Genomic DNA, 18,848 nt, shown 5'->3' on the forward strand with positions numbered 1-18,848 from the left:
CGATTTTGTTTCTGAAAGCACTGTGTTGGTTCAGAGGTGGCCTAAACTTGTGGATACCATTTATGTGCTGTTTCAAAGGAAGTTGCTAACTGGCGTTAGCTGAATGACTGGGAGTCTATGGTAACATATATATTTTTTTTAACTAAGCAAGTCAGTTAAGAACAAATGTTTATTTACAATGACGGCCCGACCAGGGAACAGTATGTTAACTGCCTTGTTCAGAGGCAGAACGTCAGAATGTCATTTTTTGTCAGCTCGACAACGCTCTAACCACCAGGCTACCTGCCACCCCAACAGCTAGCTGCTACCATAGACTATAGACTTCCAGTTATTGTGCTAGTATAACATTGGCCTGCAAAACTACCTCTAACTTCCTTCATACTGGATGCAGAGACATAAAAACGGTGTCCATGAGTTCACCCGACTCTGGGGAAGTACATAAAGGGCTTCACTGCCAAAATCCCCAAGTATCCCTTTTACCTCAAGTGATCCTTTTGATGATTGCTTTGCCCAGTTTCAGGGTTGTGTGTGTGGTGTTCAAGTCCATCCGTGTTGCTTATGTATTTGTCTTTTCATCCGAATCACTTGAGTCTGGTTGGTAATCGTTCACACTCTCACAATATTCCCTCCCTCTTTCTCTCCCCCTCTTGCACTAACCTCACTGCTCTCCCACCTACCTGTCACTCTCTTTTCTCAGTGCCCTTTCTGGAATTCCCAAAGTATGCTCCCAAAAGAGGAGAGAGTGCACGCGCAATCCCTCTCCTCATGGCTCACCCTCACCCCCACCCCCTTCTGCGTGCTAACAGTGATAACAGCATGACCCTGCCTGATACCATGGCCCTGCCCAACAAGGCTGCTAGATCCAATCCCATCCCTGGACAGGTACTGAGTGGCACAGTATGGAGATGCAGTGGGGAATTGTTTATTGGGGAGCTATGCTTTAAGTTACTTTTAGTTAACGATTTGTGAGTTTGGGTTTGTGTAAGTGTCAACACAATTACATCATTCAGCCTATGTATTTATATAATCAGTGTGTGTGTTTGTGTAATTGTTTGTTCCCCTCTCTCTCTAGGGTCGCAGGGCCTCTGTAGGTGTGAGGAGCTCCAGCAGTCCCAGGGCCCGTACCCGCTCCCCATCACGAGGAAGAGGAGGAGGAGGAGGACAGAGTGACACAGAGGAGAGGCATCACAGCAAACCACAGCGCGGCAGACAGGGGTGAGGACATAGTGGAGGGAGTGACCGTACATACAGTTGAAGTCGTTTTTCAACCACTCCACAAATTTCTTGTTGACAAACTATAGTTTTGGCAAGTCGGTTAGGACGGTTGTTTAACGAACAGATTATTTCACTTGTAATTCACTGTATCACAATTCCATTGGGTCATAAGTTTACATACAGTAAGTTGACTCTGCTTTAAACAGCTTGGCCATGCTGCTGCTCCAGTTTCAACTTCCACCTGACTGTGATGCTGCTCCAGTTTCAATTGTTCTGCCTTATTATTATTCGACCATGCTGGTCATTTATGAACATTTGAACATCTTGGCCATGTTCTGTTATAATCTCCACCCGGCACAGCCAGAAGAGGACTGGCCACCCCACATAGCCTGGTTCCTCTCTAGGTTTCTTCCTAGGTATTGGCCTTTCTAGGGAGTTTTTCCTAGCCACCGTGCTTCTACACCTGCATTGCTTGCTGTTTGGGGTTTTAGGCTGGGTTTCTGTACAGCACTTTGAGATATCGGCTGATGTACGAAGGGCTATATAAATAAATTTGATTTGATTTGATTTGATTTGGAAAATTCCAGATAATTATGTCATGACTTTAGAAGCTTCTGATAGGTTAATTGAGGTTTACCTGTGGATGTATTTCAAGGACTACCTTCAAACTCAGTGCCTCTTTGCTTGACATCATGGGAAAATCAAAAGAAATCAGCCAAGACCTCAGAAAAAAAAACATCCTTGGGAACAATTTCCAAATGCCTGAAGGTACCACGTTCATCTGTTCAAATAGTACGCAAGTATAAACACCATTGGACCACGCAGCCATCATACCGCTCAGGAAGGAAACGTGTTCTGTCTCCTAGAGATTAATGTACTTTGGTGCGAAAAGTGCAAATCAATCCCAGAACAACAGCAAAGGACCTTGTGAAGATGCTGGAGGAAACAGATACAAGAGTATCTATATCCACGTAAGATGAGTCCTATATCGACATAACCTGAAAGGCCGGTCAGCAAGGAAGAAGCCACTGCTCCAAAACCGCCATAAAAGAGCCAGACTACGGTTTGCAACTGCACATGGGGACAAAGATCATACTTTTTGGAGAAATGTCCTCTGGTCTGATGAAGCAAAAATAGAACTGTTTGGCCATAATGACCATCGTTATGTTTGGAGGCAAAAGGGGGAGGCTTGCAAGCCGAAGAACACCATCCCAACCGTGAAGCACATGGGTGGCAGCATCATGTTGTGGAGGTGCTTTGCTGCAGGAGGGACTGGTGCACTTTACAAAATACATGGCATTATGAGGAATGAAAATGATGTGAATATATTGAAGCAACATCTCAAGACATCAGTCAGGAAGTTAAAGCTTGGTCACAAATGGGTTTTCCAAATGGACAATGACCCCATGCATACTTCCAAAGTTGTGGCAAAATGGCTTAAGGACAACAAGGTCAAGGTATTGGAGTGGCCATCACAAAGCCCTGACCTCAATCCTATAGAACATTTGTGGGCAGAACTGAAAAAAACATTTGCGAGCAAGTAGGCCTACAAACCTGACTCAGTTACATCAGCTATGTCAGGAGGAATGGACCAAATTCACCCAACTTATTGTGGGAAGCTTGTGGAAGGCTACCCGAAATGTTTGACCCAAGTTAAACAATTGAAAGGCAATGCTACGAAATACTAATTGAGTCTATGTAAACTTCTGACCCACTGGGAATGTGATGAAAGAAATAAAAGCTGAAATAAATCATTCTCTCTACTATTATTCTTAAAATAAAGTGGTGATAAAATAACTGACCTAAGACAGGCAATCTTTACTAGGATTAAATGTCAGGAATTGTGAAAAACTGAGTTTAAATGCATTTGGCTAAGGTGTATATAAACTTCCGACTTCAACTGTATGTAATTCAATTTATAAAATAATGTGAAAATGCAAAATATTGTGTTTTTACATCCTCGGTTGTCTTACCAACTTTGAAGCTTCAAAACATTTTATTCTAATAGTGTAAACCACTTGCATGACTCCTAAGTCATTTAAATTCCCTCTCAGCTATTGGTGTCACCAGGTGTTGTTCCGCTACACACTAACACAAATTTTTACTCTGTCCCGCTCTGTCTTTCCTCTTGCAGTGCGACCTCAACAACGGGTGGTGGTGCAGGGTCAGCTGGGGGTCAGATGAGGCGTATGTACAGTGCGGTTCCAGGGCGAGTGTACGTGGCCACGAGGGCCTACACTGCCCACGGAGACAAAGAGCTTAGCATCAGCAAAGGAGACAAAGTCAAAGGTAAGTGAGATTCAGAGAGGAGTGGGTTTTTTGGAATGCATTGTGTTGATTGTAAAGTTTTGATTCACCCCTCTTCTCTTTTCTCCCTCTCCCCTCAGTGTTGAGTGTGGGAGAGGGGGGGTTTTGGGAGGGCACAGTGAAGGGTCGTACAGGCTGGTTCCCCTCAGACTATGTGGAGGAGGTGGGTCCTCCCATTAAGGACAATCGATCAGGTGAGACAACATTACCAACCTCACAGAAACCAAATAATATATGTGTTCAGACAAAGTCACTATCTCCACTCGCATTACATCAGCTCAGACAAACAACAACCAAAATCCATCTACAGATGCTAGCCCCGCATTTACTGAATGACTCCTTTTACCGTCATTCAGTTCCCAGCGTTCTTATTGACTGCAGGACATCCTCACAATGTTACAAGCAGTGGGCCATGTATCACACCCACCCAGTAACAGTAATGACACCACCACAAACAACTTGATCATAGTGTGTTTCAGAGATGTACTGGAATACAAAAGTATACAAAGACACACGGAATAAACCAATAGGGGAACACAAAGACACACAAAACACACATCAATAGAATTGTGACACATGAACTCTTTGTGTTCCAGAGACGCGCAGTGAGAAAGCAAAGAGGAAGCTGTTTCGTAATGTTACCGTGGGAGCATATGATGGTGTGGATGGCCCCAGGTAAGACTGGAATTGATAAAAGCTTGTCATGTGTTGCTCCTCAAAGACTAGATGTAGGGATGAATGACCTCATTTTGACCCCTGGGAAACATGGTCACCGTGGTCACCAAGTTACAGTTCCTTCAGAAAGTATTCATACCCCTTAACTTACTCCACATTTTGTTGTGTTACAGCCTAAATTCAAAATGGATAAAAACAATTATATATCTCATCCATCTACATATGACAGACATTATGACAAAGTGAAAACATGTTTTTCGACATTTTTGCAAATTTATTGAAATTGAAATTAAATACAGAAATATCTCCTTAACATAATTATTCACACCCCTGAGTCGATACATGTTAGAATCACCTTTGGCAGCGATTACAGCTGTAAAATTCTTCAAGCTCTATCAAGTTGGTTGTTGATCATTTCTACACAGCCATTTTCAAGTCTTGCCATAGATTATCAAGCCGATTTAAGTCAAAGGTGTAACTAGGCCACTCAGGAACATTCAATGTTGTCTTGGTAAGCAACTCCAGTGTATATGTGGCCGAAAGGTACATTTGTCTCCCAGTGTCTGAATGTAAGCAGAATGAACCAGGTTTTCCTCTAGGATTTTGCCTGCACTTAGCTCTATTCCATTTATTTTTAACTCCAAAAAACTCCATAGTCCTTGCCGATGACAAGCATACACATAACATGATGCAGCCACCACCATGCTTGAAAATATGAAGAGTGGTACTCAGTGATGTGTTGTGTTGGATTTGCCCCAAACATAACGCTTTATATTCAGGACATAAAGTGAATTTCTTTGCCACATTTTTTGCAGTTTTACTTTAGTGCCTTATTGCAAACAGGATTCATGTTTTGGAATCGTTTTATTCTGTACAGGCGTACATCTTTTCACTCTGTCATTTAGGTCAGTATTTTCTATCACAGGCATCAAACTCTTGTAACTGTTTTAAAGTCACAGTTGGCCTCATGGTCAAATCCCTGATGCCTGTATCTTTGAAGTGACTGGGTGTATTGATACACAATCCATTATTTGCGAGACATTGGAAAACCTCCCTGGTTGAATCTGTTTGAAATGTAATGCTCGACTGAGGAACCTTACAGATACATGTAATTGTATATGTTGGGTAAAGAGATGATGTAGTCACTTAAAAATCATGTTAAACTTAGTGAGTCTATGCAACTTATTATGTGACTTGTTAAACAAATTGTTACTCCTGAACTTATTTAGGCTTGCCATAACAAAGGAGTTGAATACTTACTGACTCAAGACATTTCAGCTTTATATTTTTTACAACACATTTCTATAAACATAATTCCACATTGACATTATTGGGTATTGTGTGTAGGTCAGTGGTTAAGATGGCGCTATGATTCTCTACACAATGGCTGCTTGTTTTGTCACATAATCTGAAATTAGGCAAACTATTAGAATTTTAGAAACCAGGAAATGGCAGAGCGATTTCTGCATATTGCACCTTTAAATTCAGACTGCAACTCATCAGAATTTGGAGAAAGTTAATGGGTGTGAATACTTTCTGAAGGCAGGAGTAGAGACAGAGTGAAGAAACAGAAGCCTAGGGGCTAGGGGAAATCACTAGCTAACTATGCTAACATTGAATGCCCAGCACTAATCGTGCTCTGTAGCCCATTTAATTCTCAGTAGAAAACATACAGTAAAATTAGGCATGATTTACTTTGTAAACCCATGCTAATGTTTTAGTGCTGTCTTGCCCTAAGCGGTTTCCGCTAGATGGGCCAGCTGCGAAGTCAAAATTGTCTATTTCGTAAAAATTCATAAAAACAAAAATGTGCTTTTTGGTCTTAATTTAAGGTTTAGGCGTTAGGGTTAGCAGTGTGGTTAAGGTTAGGGTTGGGTTTAAGACTTTGTGGATGTGCCAGCTAGTGACCACTCTGCAGAGCTACCTCCAGTACATGAGTCATTTCAATAAATGCCAACCTGTGGTTTTATGTGTGTCTTGTGTCTGTTGACAGCTAATTTGTTTGTGTTTCTGAGGTGTGTGTTTCTGGGTTGAGAATTGGACGAGGGTGTGTGTGTGTGTATATGTGTGTATGTGTGTGTGTATGTGTATGTGTATGTGTGTGTGTGTGTGTGCGTCAGCTGTATTTAGACCATGCTAGTGCTAAAGCCACTGAACTAGACACGTCGGGTCAATTCCATTTCTTCAAATCAAATTTTATTGGTCACATACACATATTTAGCAGATGTTATTGCGGTGTAGGGAAATGCTTGTGTGCCTAGCTCCAAAAGTGCAGTAATATGTACATCTAGCACAGTGTTTCCCAACTCCAGCCCTCGAGTACCCCTAACAGCACACATTTTTGTTGTAGCCTCAGAGAAGCACACCTCATTCAATCATCAAGCCCTCAATGAGTTAAATCAGGTGAGTTTGTCCAGGGCTACAACATAATGTGTGCTGCTGGGGGTACTAGAGGACTGAGGTTGAGAAACACTGATCTAGCAGACAAAGTCGCTTGACTCTCCTTCGACTCTTCCTTGGCTCTCCCTCGACTCTTCCTTGGCTCTCCCTCGACTCTTCCTTGGCTCTCCCTCGACTCTTCCTTGGCTCTCCCTCGACTCTTCCTTGGCTCTCCCTCCGCTCTCCCTCGACTCTTCCTTGGCTCTCCCTCGGCTCTCCCTCGACTCTTCCTTGGCTCTCCCTCGGCTCTTCCTTGGCTCTCCCTCGGCTCTTCCTTGGCTCTCCCTCGGCTCTTCCTTGGCTCTCCCTCGACTCTTCCTTGGCTCTCCCTCGACTCTACCTTGGCTCTCCCTCGACTCTTCCTTGGCTCTCCCTCGACTCTTCCTTGGCTCTCCCTCGACTCTTCCTTGGCTCGCCCTCGACCCTTCCTTGGCTCTTCTTTGACACTTCCTTGATCATCTTTGCCAAGAGGAGCCCAACTTGTGTTGTCCTCGCTCACATGACTCATCACCCCACTGAATTTGCCCTTCCAGTCCCCTGTCTATTTTTCCTGTTAAAAAGAATGGCAAAATGTGGACAATGGTTTCCCTTCTCCCCCATAGATGGGTTCGTTGTTTAGCAACAAATGAGGTTGGCTTAGACTGTTAACAATATGTAAACAAAATTTTGGCTCCAAATGTCCTTTAAAACTTGAATACATTTGCACAATGAGCACTTGTTGTCTCTCATACATTGTTACAGTTATTGGTTAGTTAACTAGTAAATGTTTGCCGTATTAGCATAGACATGACATCAGTCAAAACACCTCAAAACAAGATACAACGAGCTGAAAAGAACCAACTACGATTCCCCACAGGGCAGCTTGTTGCTAGAAATTTGACCGTTCACAATTGTAACAACGCATGCCTTCTGGCAACATTGATGCGCGCGCATCTTTTTCGTGACGTTGTCAGCCAACCCTTCTATTGCATCTGTCTAATCCGCTAGCGTCAATCTGCAGCCCAGCCCTAGGAAGCTGCAGTTGTGCGGTGCATCATGAGGGCTAACAGTGCTCTGTGTGTATGTGTATTTGTCTGTGTGTTTCTACGCGTGTGAGCGTGCGGCACAACGTCCCGATGATGAGTCATGGGGATTTGGAGGTGATGAGCGTTCGTTCGGTCCATCGGCAAGTGTGAGGAGGGACTCCATGCCCCCCCTCCCGGCGTTTTGGGTTGACAGTGTGTAGCTGACATTAGCCGTGCGCTAAGAAGCTCTCATTATCAGTCACAAAGTCAATCAGTTTAATAAATGTTCACTGGTATTTGGCAATGTGAACAATGGCCAGTGACTCAGACGGTGAATGACGTCTGTGTGAAGAGGGAGACGGAGAGTGCATGGAGGATGTGTGTGCAGTACAGTGGTAGTGATTATGTGGCCTATTGTAATACAGTGGCGTTTTGAGACGGATCCATGTATGGCCGCTGCTACCCACTGCATTTTCTGTGCTTGGGATAATGTCAATGAGAATTTTGAGTGGGTTTGGTTTGAACGTGAATGGTGTGAGTGCTGTTCTGTTCATGGGGTAGTGTGTATTTTGGCCCATGAGGAAATCTCTCTGGAGCGGAGAAATCAGCTGTTTGTGAATCTGCCAGAAGCAAGTCAGTGGACGTTCAAATAAACACACCATCCCTGCTTCCTGTTACCCCGTCTCCCCTCACATTATATCCACCCACCACTTCCCCCAACCGCAAAATTACCTCTTTTCTCTCTCTTCCATGCTAAACCACCACTCTCAAATCCACCGTTCACTCCCTCTACTCTCTTGCGCTCTCTCTCCCTGTCGCGGAGAACCATCTCTGTCGCTCTCCCTTTCACTCTCCCTCCCTCTTTCCCAACCTCTCTCTCTCCCCCTCTTTCGCTCTGTCTCAAGCAGGCAGGGTGTAGACATGCTAGGCCAGCGCTCAGTCGCTCTCTCTCTCCTCTCTCCTCCTCTCCTCCACTCTCGCGGCTCTCTCTGGCTGTGCTCTCGCTGGAGTACCGAGAGGCGGAGGGAGAGGAGGGGGTGGAGGAGAGAAGGGGGGGGTGGCAATGGGGGGATGCAGAGAGAGAGATCTGTCTCGCTCTCTCTCCCTCTCTTCTTCGTGGCCGTCACTGGGCCCCAGAAACAGAAGCGTGTGGTTCATTTACAGGTAGAGGCTGTTTCCTCATTCATTGCCTGGCTATGGATGTGAGGAGAGGACAATGGAGAGAGGGGAGAGGTAGATGCAACAGAAAGGCCGTGGATGTGACAGGCTATGTATTGAATTTGTGCATGTGTGTCTGTGTACATATGTGCGTGTGTGTGTGTGTTGAATCATCTTTTTCCTGTGTGTGTGAATGTTTGTGTGTGATGGAAGTGGCTATTGAATGTACCGTAGGCTCTGACTGCAGCGTGTTTATCTCTGTCTCTCCTCTCGTGTATTTCTGAATGTGATCTGAGAGCATTTTGTAAATGCATTTCTAGTAATGTCAGCCGGTGTGTGTTTCGTTCATTTTGTCTCACCGTTTCAAATGATTTATTTCTCTCATTCATGGTATCATTGATTCCTGTTGGGTAGGTGGATTTTTATAGCTACGGTATATATTGCCATGTCTCATGAATTGTGTGTGACATGCATTTTGTGTTTCATAAATGTGCATCTGTGTTGGTACCACTGACATACAGGATGAAAGTCTTGTATAGAAAGGGACAGAGGACACAGTGGTTTGTTTGTGGTTTCCTTCATTTGACTGTGTAAACTGGTGTGAGCGTAGTCACAGTGTGGTTGAGGGTCGTCTTGGGACTAGTTCATCTGTGTCTCTGTCCCTGGGTTTTGGCTGCATGTATGTGTCATTGTGTCTCATGGTTTCATTGTATGTATGGAAATGTCAGTGGAGGCTGCTGAGGGGAGGACGGCTCATAATAATGGCTGGACGGGAGCGAATGGAATGGCTTGAAACACCTGAAAACCATGTGTATGCTGTTTTTGATACAGTTCCACTCATTTCGCTCCAGCTGTTTACCATGAGCCCGTCCTCCCCAATTAAGGAGCCACCAACCTCCTGTGGTAAAGGTAGAAGATGAGTGTGTATGACTAACATGCTGCTTCGTCTGTATAATTGTGGAGGCTACAGAGGATGAGTCAGGAGGGAGGGTACATGATAACACTTTAGGCTACTGTAATAATGTAGACTCCTGTAATAATGTAGACTCCTCTAATACTGTAGACTCCTAATACTGTAGGCTACTGTAATAATGTAGACTCCTGTAATACTGTAGACTCCTCTAATACTGTAGACTCCTCTAATACTGTAGGCTACTGTAATAATGTAGACTCCTGTAATACTGTAGACTCCTCTAATACTGTAGACTCCTCTAATACTGTAGGCTACTGTAATAATGTAGACTCCTGTAATAATGTAGCCTACTGTAATACTGTAGACTCCTCTAATAATGTAGGCTACTGTAATAATGTAGACTCCTGTAATAATGTAGGCTACTGTAATACTGTAGACTCCTGTAATAATGTAGTCTACTGTAATACTGTAGACTCCTGTAATACTGTAGACTCCTGTAATAATGTAGGCTACTGTAATAATGTACACTCCTGTAATAATGTAGCCTACTGTAATACTGTAGACTCCTGTAATACTGTAGGCTACTGTAATAATGTAGGCTATTGTAATACTGCAGGCTACTGTAATAATGTAGGCTACTGTAATACTGTAGACTCCTGTGATACTGTAGGCTACTGTAATAATGTAGTCCACTGTAATACTGTAGGCTACTGTAATAATGTAGCCCACTGTAATACTGTAGACTCCTGTAATAATGTAGGCTATTGTAATACTGCAGGCTACTGTAATACTGTAGGCTACTGTAATACTGTAGACTCCTGTAATACTGTAGGCTACTGTAATAATGTAGCCCACTGTAATACTGTAGGCTACTGTAATACTGTAGGCTACTGTAATATGTGAGTGTCATACTGTGAGCACTGGCCAATGGGGAATTCATGTTACGTAAAAACACTCATGCACATTTAAGGTCCTTTCCTGAACAGCAGGGACAGAGCGAACAGGAGCGAGAGGGTTAAATGGTGGACTATTTCAAAGATCCACAGCATCAGAGCTACACCTCTATTGCCTCGGGGATAGAACGATACCGTTCCCAGACAGTAGTGGATTGCAACCAGCCGTTTGAACACACTGCTGCATGTCGATTTGATCCTTTGAGAGGGAACGCGCGAAGGAGTCAGGGTGAGAGAAAGGGAACGAGGCGTGAACAGCAGATGGATGGAAGGCGTCTTTTTTTTCTTTTTTTTTTGCGTTGGCGAAACACTAACGTTGACAGAGCACAAGCGACGGATGGAAAGGGACGGCGCAAACTGTAGACCTCTTGCACGAGAAGTTGAAAGTTGAGTCTACAGCTTTAGCAATGGCTTCCGGGCGCTGCCTGCTCACACCAAGTTCAGCAACTCCCAATAAAGCAAAGACTCCCTGTCCCCAGTCATGTGGTACCTGGGTGGGTTTGCACAGGCAGCAGTCGGTCGGCGACGCCGCCGTCAGTTTCAGTTTAGTCGAGCAGCTAATGCAGAGAAAAGCAGAACCCGGAATTAGCTCCTGGGATTTCAAACCAGTGGACTCAACCACAGGTCATACAGAGACCAAAGAGCCAGACATCCTAATGGAGCTACAAGACAGCGTGAGTTGAGGCCCGGCTGCATAGAATTGAGACAGAGATGGAGACCCTGTTGTTGTATACGGCTGTGGAGCCGGAGTCAACAGTATGAGCTGAGCTCGGAAAACAGTGCGAATTGAGACCCGGCCGGGCTGTCTAGGATGGAGACCTCAAATGAATTGGAGACACTGTTGTTATAGCACAGTATATTCTATGGGTACTGTGGAGTGTGAGGCTACAGTATACATTGGAGCTCTCTACATGAGGCAAAACTGCTGTAATGCATCCGTAAATCTGACAATGAACAGGAGTTCCAGACACGGTAATGGAGCAATGAAACAGCATGGACAACTCTGGTTCCCGCTCCATAACACTACTCCTACCATGTCATAACAACACGGCCATGTCAATCATCAATTGAGAAGAAAAAAAACGTGTGGCGATGAGTGGTAGCCAAGATAGCTGGTGCAGTGAACTCTTGAGGAAAGCTCGTGCAGCATTACAGGTGCATTTCTAAGTTCTAATTACTAACAGTGAAGAGTCTCGGCAGCCGTCTTCATGTACATTCCCATGTGCTTCCTGGTGCTCGTCAGCATTATGCTGGATTATGTAGAGGTCTCTCCAGTGCACTCAATCCTTGCCCGTCATGACATCAACTCTACCCTGGTTGTCGGGTGTCTTTGTACGGTGGTGGTCTTGGTATGACATGCCTCAACCCCCCCTTCCCATCTTTTGGTGCAGTGTGATTTCATAATGCGATGCAGTATAGCTGTCTCCCAGATCCAGAAATGCTTTATTTGCATGACAATTAGACTTTCTGCTGCTAAAGAAGTCATGTAGCTTGCGCTCTCTCACCCCCCCCCCCCCCCCCCCCTATTATCTCTCAGTGACTACATCATTAAGGAGAAGACAGTGCTCCTGCAGAAGAAAGACAATGAGGGCTTTGGCTTTGTGCTTCGGGGAGCCAAAGGTGAGTGCGAGCCCCCCCCCCCCCCCCCGAAATACCTCTACTCTTCTGTTATTTCACTTTCACTCCGTGCACTTCCTCTCTCACCCAATTCTTCCATCGCATCTCTCGGCCTCCCTTCTCCCCTTACTTTGACACTATTTTATTACTTCTCTCAAATCTCCCTCATCCTCATGTTCTTGACATCCTCTTGTTCTTGACTTGTTCTCTCCGCAGCCCAGACTCCTATAGAGGAGTTCACTCCGACCCCAGCATTCCCCGCGCTGCAGTACCTGGAGTCTGTGGATGAGGGGGGTGTGGCCTGGAGGGCTGGTTTAAGGATGGGGGACTTCCTTATTGAGGTATGGATCCCTGGAAAAGCTTGTCACCCTGACAGTTTATGCAGGCCTGGTAATCAACGTGGCTCCAACTTTTGTAATCACTATCAAATTGTACATTTGTTAATTTGTTAAGAGTTTGAACTTGTATCGTGTTGAGTGCAGTGTGACAGTTTAGTGTTGTTGACAGCCAGTGTTATCTCTCTGTGCGTGTGTGTGTGTGTGTGTGTGTGTGTGTGTGTGTGTGTGTGTGTGTGTGTGTGTGTGTGTGTGTGTGTGTGTGTGTGTGTGTGTGTGTGTGTGTGTGTGCGCGCGTGCGCGCGTGCGTGCGTGTGTCTGTGCTTAGGTTAATGGTCAGAATGTAGTGAAGGTGGGCCACAGGCAGGTGGTCAACATGATCAGACAAGGTGGCAACGCTCTGATGGTCAAGGTTGTCATGGTGGCCCGCAACCCGGAGATGGAGGAGACCAACCTCAGGAAGAAAGGTATCCTTTTTTTAGTTTGTTCTGTGTAATGTATACAATTCATGTTTATAACTTAGTAATAATAATGCTTGTTCGCAATACCGTAACAGCTACTGTGTGTATGTTTATAATACAGCAGTAAGTTTGTTTGGTCCTTGTCCCTTGGCAGTCCCCCAGCAGGCTAAGAGGCTGACTCCTCCTGCCATTGCCCTGCGCTCTAAATCAATGACATCAGAGCTGGAAGACATGGGTAAGACAATAGAAGAAGAAGGGGCTGGGAAGCATAAAAAGCAGGGAGAAAAGGAGAAGAAAAGGATTGTTCACGTTAGAATTCTGACCCGTAGAAAACGACGTTAATTGAAAAAGTCCATTAAATATGAAGTGAGTTGATGCAGGGAAGCTTGGATGTTTCGGGGTATAGGTAAGACTGTGGGGATACATGTCCTCTTTCAAGTGAATGTATAAACACTAGGTAAGATGTAGATACAGTGAAGTCATTCACGTTGTGGAAGCTCTACGTTATGCACATAACCTCTGCTCAATGTCTTCTGTTTTTTTTCTGCTGAATCCAATGGACGACTAACAGTGGAGAAAGGTGGGAAAAGGTTGAGTTGTGTGACGTCATTGTCATGGTCGTCGTCTTCCTCCTCACCATCATTATCACCATCGCGTCATCAGAGTCATCATCAGTGTTAATGTACAAAATGTACTGTATTCATTCATGTTATTTTGTGATGCTACAGAGATGCCTATAATAGCAGTCTCAGTGTCCTGTTATAGCATAATATGATAACCTTCTTGTCTCTAATTATGCTGCAGCTGCCTCTCCATGGAAAAAGAAAGCAGGTGAATATCTCTCTAATCATTACCTTAATCAGCCCTTAAGCCTCCATTCAAAATCAGTCTGCTCGGGTCCTGAGAATATATCACCTCTGTTTTTCAGAGTACGAGTCCTCCCAGGTGCCTGATAAGAAGAGGACAGTCTATCAAATGGCACTGAGTAAGATCTGACCTCTGCCCCCCCCCCCCCCCCCCCCCTTTGTGTTTCCAAAAGGGCCATCTTTGAACTGGGTGACAATAATGTGCCGCCGCTTTCAATCGTCTTACGCTTTTTGATCTCTCTCTTCCCTCTCTTCTATCTTTTCTTTCTCTCCCTCTCCTCGCTCTGTCGCTCTATCGCCCTCCGTCTTTCAGATAAACTGGATGAGATCCTGGCGGCGGCTCAGCACACAATCACATCAGACGGACAGGGACAGCGGGGTCACGGAGGGAAGAGAGACCGAACCAAGAGCATCGCCCCCAATGAGGTAGTGCATCATTCTTGACATTACCTTACCATGACTGTACCTGCAGGTCCTACTGGCCCTGGGGATCCTACCCTCAATTCAGTGCTTGTGTCTGTAACGATGAATGTGAAAGAAACCTCACAGAACAGGATATGAACTTATTGCTTCCTCCATATTACACTGTATATCCCTTTTACTGCCAATGCACTTTTAATGCGGCATCACTTCCTCCCGTTCTCTCCCTGTGCATCTTCCTCCATTGTGTGTCTTGCAACACCTAAAGCCAAGTCATGACCAGTTGGTTGGTGTGATGCCGCCTGGGTTTGGTTACAACCAGGGTCAATATCCCCCCGGCCAGCCTCATGGAGTAATGCTGCGACAGAAATCTATTGGTAAGTCCTACAGATATTATTGCTATGACTGTCAAAAAAATCTACATGTTTGTTAACTGTTTTGCAACCAGATAGTCTGTTTATCTCTGTGTGTCCCTGTTTCAGGTGTGATGGAGGAGGAGAGGCAGTACCTCCACAACCCGGCCATGAAACTGGCCCGTAGTCTGTCAGAGGACATCCCCCCTCCCCCCAACACATCCGCCCCGGAACCCCCCTTATCTGCTGACCCCCATACTGTTTGGAGGGGGGAGCAGTCTGCCCCCCAACCTCCATCCTCCCAGCCCCAGGCCCTCCTCACCCAGCAGCAGGCAGTCCACGCCACCCAGGCAGGCTGGGACAGGGGAGGCCCTGGCGGGGCCAATCAACAGCACGGCATGGCCCCGACCCTCCGGAGAGGAGGAGGACAATACACAGGGGAGCCCCCAGAGGGGGCGAAGAGAGGAGGGGGCAAAATGGGGGTGTTGAGGAGGGGCTACAGTAGCGCTACTCCACCCACGAGTGCAGCTCCCAAAACTCAACAGCAACCCCAGCAGCAGCAACCCCAGCAGCAGCAGCCCCAGCAGCAAGTGGCGACCCGGGAGAGGGGCGGAGGGGCAGGCAGGGGTGGGGGAGGCAGGAAGGGCGGGAGGGGCCCTCTAGTAAAGCAGACCACAGTGGAAGGTGGGCTCAGCAGGCACCACCGAGGGGGGCAAGGCCAGGGGGGTAAGCGCTCAGGGGCCAAAGAGAAGAGCTCCATCCCCATCCCCACCATCATCGTCAAGGCCCCCTCCACCAGCAGCGGCAGTGGCCGCAGCAGCCAGGGCAGCAGCGTAGATGCCGAGCATCCGCCTCCCGACATAGGTGACCCTACCTCCGTATCCGCCTCCGCCTCCCCCGACACCCCCACCACTCCCGGCCTGCCTTCCCCTGTGTCCCCCTTACCACCCCAGCCCTCTGTCTCTTCCGCCATGCCCCCTTCGACTGTCGCCCCCCAGCTGCCCCCTAACCTGGAGAATCTGGACTTCACCAACCAGTTCAGGGGGACCTTCGTGGGGGCAGCGCGCCGGGACCGGGAACGTTTCCGTGACATGAGGAGGAAGAGTGCTTCCTTCTTCCTCTCCTCCGAAGAGGACATCCAAGGGGAGGCAGGGGGAGGTGGAGGGGTATGGACCCAGCCCCTACAGGGGATGGATGTCCCCACCCCCCGCCTCCGCCCCTCCAAGTCCATCGACGAGGGCATGTTCTCTGGGGACAATTACGTCCACTACGCCAGCAGCATGCCCCCTGCCTTCGGGCTGCCTGAGTACCACTCCCCTGTGATGGGCCAGGACGGCCAGCCCAAGTCCGCTCCCTCCAACTACGGCCCAGGCTCTCCAGCCACCACCTTCATCCACCCTCTGACTGGGAAGGTCCTTGACCCCTCGTCCCCTCTGGGCCTGGCGCTGGCTGCACGGGAAAGGGCCCTCAAGGACGACCGGAGGACCCGGAGGGAGGAGCGGCACTTTGGCCGGCAGATGTCCAGCGTGGGGGCATTTCCTACCTCTCTCCCATCCCCCACGCCGTCCCTGTTCCCCGCCACTACCTCCCCCGCCTCCCTGAGCCGCCCGCTGTCACCCAGGATATTACGCTTGGGAGGTGAAGGGGGAGGGGAGAGAGTGGAGAGGGACCAGGCGTCCGGAGCCAGAGAGGGCCTCAGAGTTCGCTTTTCAGAGGACAGAACCAACCAGTACCAGACCCAGTATTATCAACAGAGTCCTAGAGACAGGGAGCCACCTGGCCCGCCCATGCAGCCGCCCGGCCCGCCGCCTCAGCCTGCACCCCGCAGACCCTCGTTCCTACAGATGGAGAGCAGTGCAAACTCTAGCTACATCCCCCAATACCGCCTTCCCGCAGCCCCAGCCCACCCACATGAAGATGAGGGAGAGGGAGGAGGAGGAGTGGGACTGGGGCTCATGGTGCTTCCACCGCCCACCCCCTCCATAGACATAGATGATGAGTTTGTCTTTGTTGATCCCCTACCCCCTCCCTTGCAGTTTGCCAACGGCCAAGGCCAGAGAGAACTGCAGAGGGGATACTCTCAACAGCATCAACACTCAGCTCAACACGCCCCTTTCGCCTTGCCACCCCCGCCACCCCCCGCCGCCCCCCCTACCCTCTCCTAAAGTACCTCCACCAGGAGGCTTCGCCTCCAACGCCCCCCTCCCTTCCCCCCAAACTGGGGACTCTGCTGCCTCCAGCCTCACGTCCTACGACAGCGAGGTGGCCAACCTCACCCAGTCAGCTCTGTCTCCCTCCCTCACCTCGCCCCAAATATTCCCCCGTTCCTCCGCCGCCACAGTCGTTTTAACCCGCCCCCTCACTCCACAGACCCCAGCCCATGTCCCATGCACACCCCTTCTCCAGTGGCCCCAGCGTACCGGTTAACCCCGCTAATACTGTTCCTGTTCCCCCGATAACCTTAGCACAGGACCGAGGCGCGGCCACCCTCACTACGACTGTGACCTACGCCACCACGATGACCGTGACCGCCGCCGCCACCAGTACCACCGCCTCTGCGCCGTCTTCAGACTACAATGTAGCTGGGACCGCCCCCAGAACCACCGTCAGTGCTGTTGACAAGGCAGTCGACCACCAACCCTCCAGGATGAAGACTGGAGACTGGCAGACAGAGACGGTGGTGGACTCTGGGATTGAGGAGCTGGACAGTAGCAGCGACCACCATCTGGAAACGCTGGGAGTGAGCAGACTGAAGGGAGAGAGAGGAGGAGGAGGAGCAGAAGGGGAGAGAGTGGGCGGCGAGCACCCGGATCCTTACTTGACTTACTCAGGTGGGCAAACGTTTGAAGTGCACCATGCCAAACACACGGCCAACCCCCCTGTGTATCCAAAGACGATGCAGTACAAAGAGGGGGGCATCAAGGACACAAGGGAAGCGTTGCGTCGACAGGCAAGCACCAATCCGCCCTGCCAGAGCGTCCCACAACACCCCCAGAGACAGGCCAACCCAGAGGAGGAGGCCAGGAGAGGAGAGGGAGGAGCAGCGGACGAGAGGAAACAACGCAGACAGAGTCGACCCAAGATGGAGGACAGCTTCGGTTCCACCTTGGCCGCCTGTCTTGAGCGGCCCAACACCCTGGAGCCAAGACCCTTGTCCTGGAGCGAGGGGGTCGACCCGGGGCAGGGCCTGGAGCGAGGCGGGGTTGGGATGTCTGTGGAGGGGCGCAGGCTGCACTCACCCCTATCGGGAGTAAAGGCCAGCATCATCAACGAGCTGAGCTCCAAACTGCAACAGATGAGCAATAAGAGCACCGAGGACTGGAGTCAGTCTGAGATGCGAGGTCCGAGTCCCATTAATCCGAGGTCGCCCACAATGCAAAGGTGAGGCTGTTGTTGTTTAAGGGTTTCACTCAGTGACTCCACGGCACTGCCTACTGAGTACAGTAATCCCTTACTTCTTCTCTTTCAGATATTCAGGGGATTTCTCTGCCTCGTTTCAGAGCCCCCCCACAGGTCACTCCACTTCCCCCTTACCCACCTCCTCACCGCAGCATCGCCCGTCAATCTTCACCCCCAATCTCACTGCCACCCCGTCCGGCTCGCCATCCCACCAGCCCTCACTCCAGCCTAACTGGATCCACTCCCCCTCTCCCCAGATGCCCACCTCCCCCTCTCACTCCTCCCACCCTCCTCTCTCCCCCACTTACTCCCCCTCTCAATCCCACCCTCCTCTCTCCCCCACGTACTCACCCTATCCCACATCCCCCAAACATCGCACTAAGTACCGTGGAGCCAAGATTTTTGACTTCCAGTGTACTCCTGGTCCAGAGCTGAGGTCATCTATGTCCCGCCGGCGTGCCCCCAGCCCCCTCATCTACTCCACAAACTGCCCCAGCCCCGCCCCTCCCAGACCCTCCTCCCTCCCCATCCTCCCCAGCACCCCTGTCTACAACACCCCCTTTGAGTTTGACTACAACACCCCCATTCCCCTAACTCTCTCATCCCCAGGTCACACCCTAGGAGACCCCTACAACCCCTCCACCTCTCCTCTCTTTCCCACATCCCCACAACCTCCCAGCGCCCTCCTGGTCTCCCGCTCCCTCTCCCCCACCCAGTTACTCTCCGGCGCATC

General features: G+C 48.7%; 1 protein-coding gene across 1 annotated transcript in view; it reads left to right on the top strand.

Moving 5' to 3' along the window:
• LOC109865151 (SH3 and multiple ankyrin repeat domains protein 1) overlaps positions 1–18,261 on the top strand; it is a 59,269-nt gene extending 41,008 nt beyond the window's left edge. Inside the window, exons 12-27 of the mRNA XM_031799275.1 lie at positions 698–882; positions 1,073–1,215; positions 3,350–3,504; positions 3,603–3,716; positions 4,119–4,197; positions 12,202–12,284; positions 12,498–12,622; positions 12,945–13,083; positions 13,232–13,312; positions 13,649–13,657; positions 13,882–13,908; positions 14,006–14,062; positions 14,257–14,369; positions 14,632–14,740; positions 14,846–18,097; positions 18,186–18,261. Of these exons, the coding sequence (XP_031655135.1) occupies positions 698–882; positions 1,073–1,215; positions 3,350–3,504; positions 3,603–3,716; positions 4,119–4,197; positions 12,202–12,284; positions 12,498–12,622; positions 12,945–13,083; positions 13,232–13,312; positions 13,649–13,657; positions 13,882–13,908; positions 14,006–14,062; positions 14,257–14,369; positions 14,632–14,740; positions 14,846–16,881 (3,455 nt within the window). The 3' untranslated portion in view covers positions 16,882–18,097; positions 18,186–18,261. The remainder of the gene's footprint in view (positions 1–697; positions 883–1,072; positions 1,216–3,349; positions 3,505–3,602; positions 3,717–4,118; positions 4,198–12,201; positions 12,285–12,497; positions 12,623–12,944; positions 13,084–13,231; positions 13,313–13,648; positions 13,658–13,881; positions 13,909–14,005; positions 14,063–14,256; positions 14,370–14,631; positions 14,741–14,845; positions 18,098–18,185) is intronic.
• The last annotated feature ends 587 nt before the right edge of the window (positions 18,262–18,848 follow it).

The sequence above is a fragment of the Oncorhynchus kisutch genome, linkage group LG20, assembly GCF_002021735.2.
Source record: "Oncorhynchus kisutch isolate 150728-3 linkage group LG20, Okis_V2, whole genome shotgun sequence".
NCBI classification, from domain to species: Eukaryota; Metazoa; Chordata; class Actinopteri; order Salmoniformes; family Salmonidae; genus Oncorhynchus; species Oncorhynchus kisutch.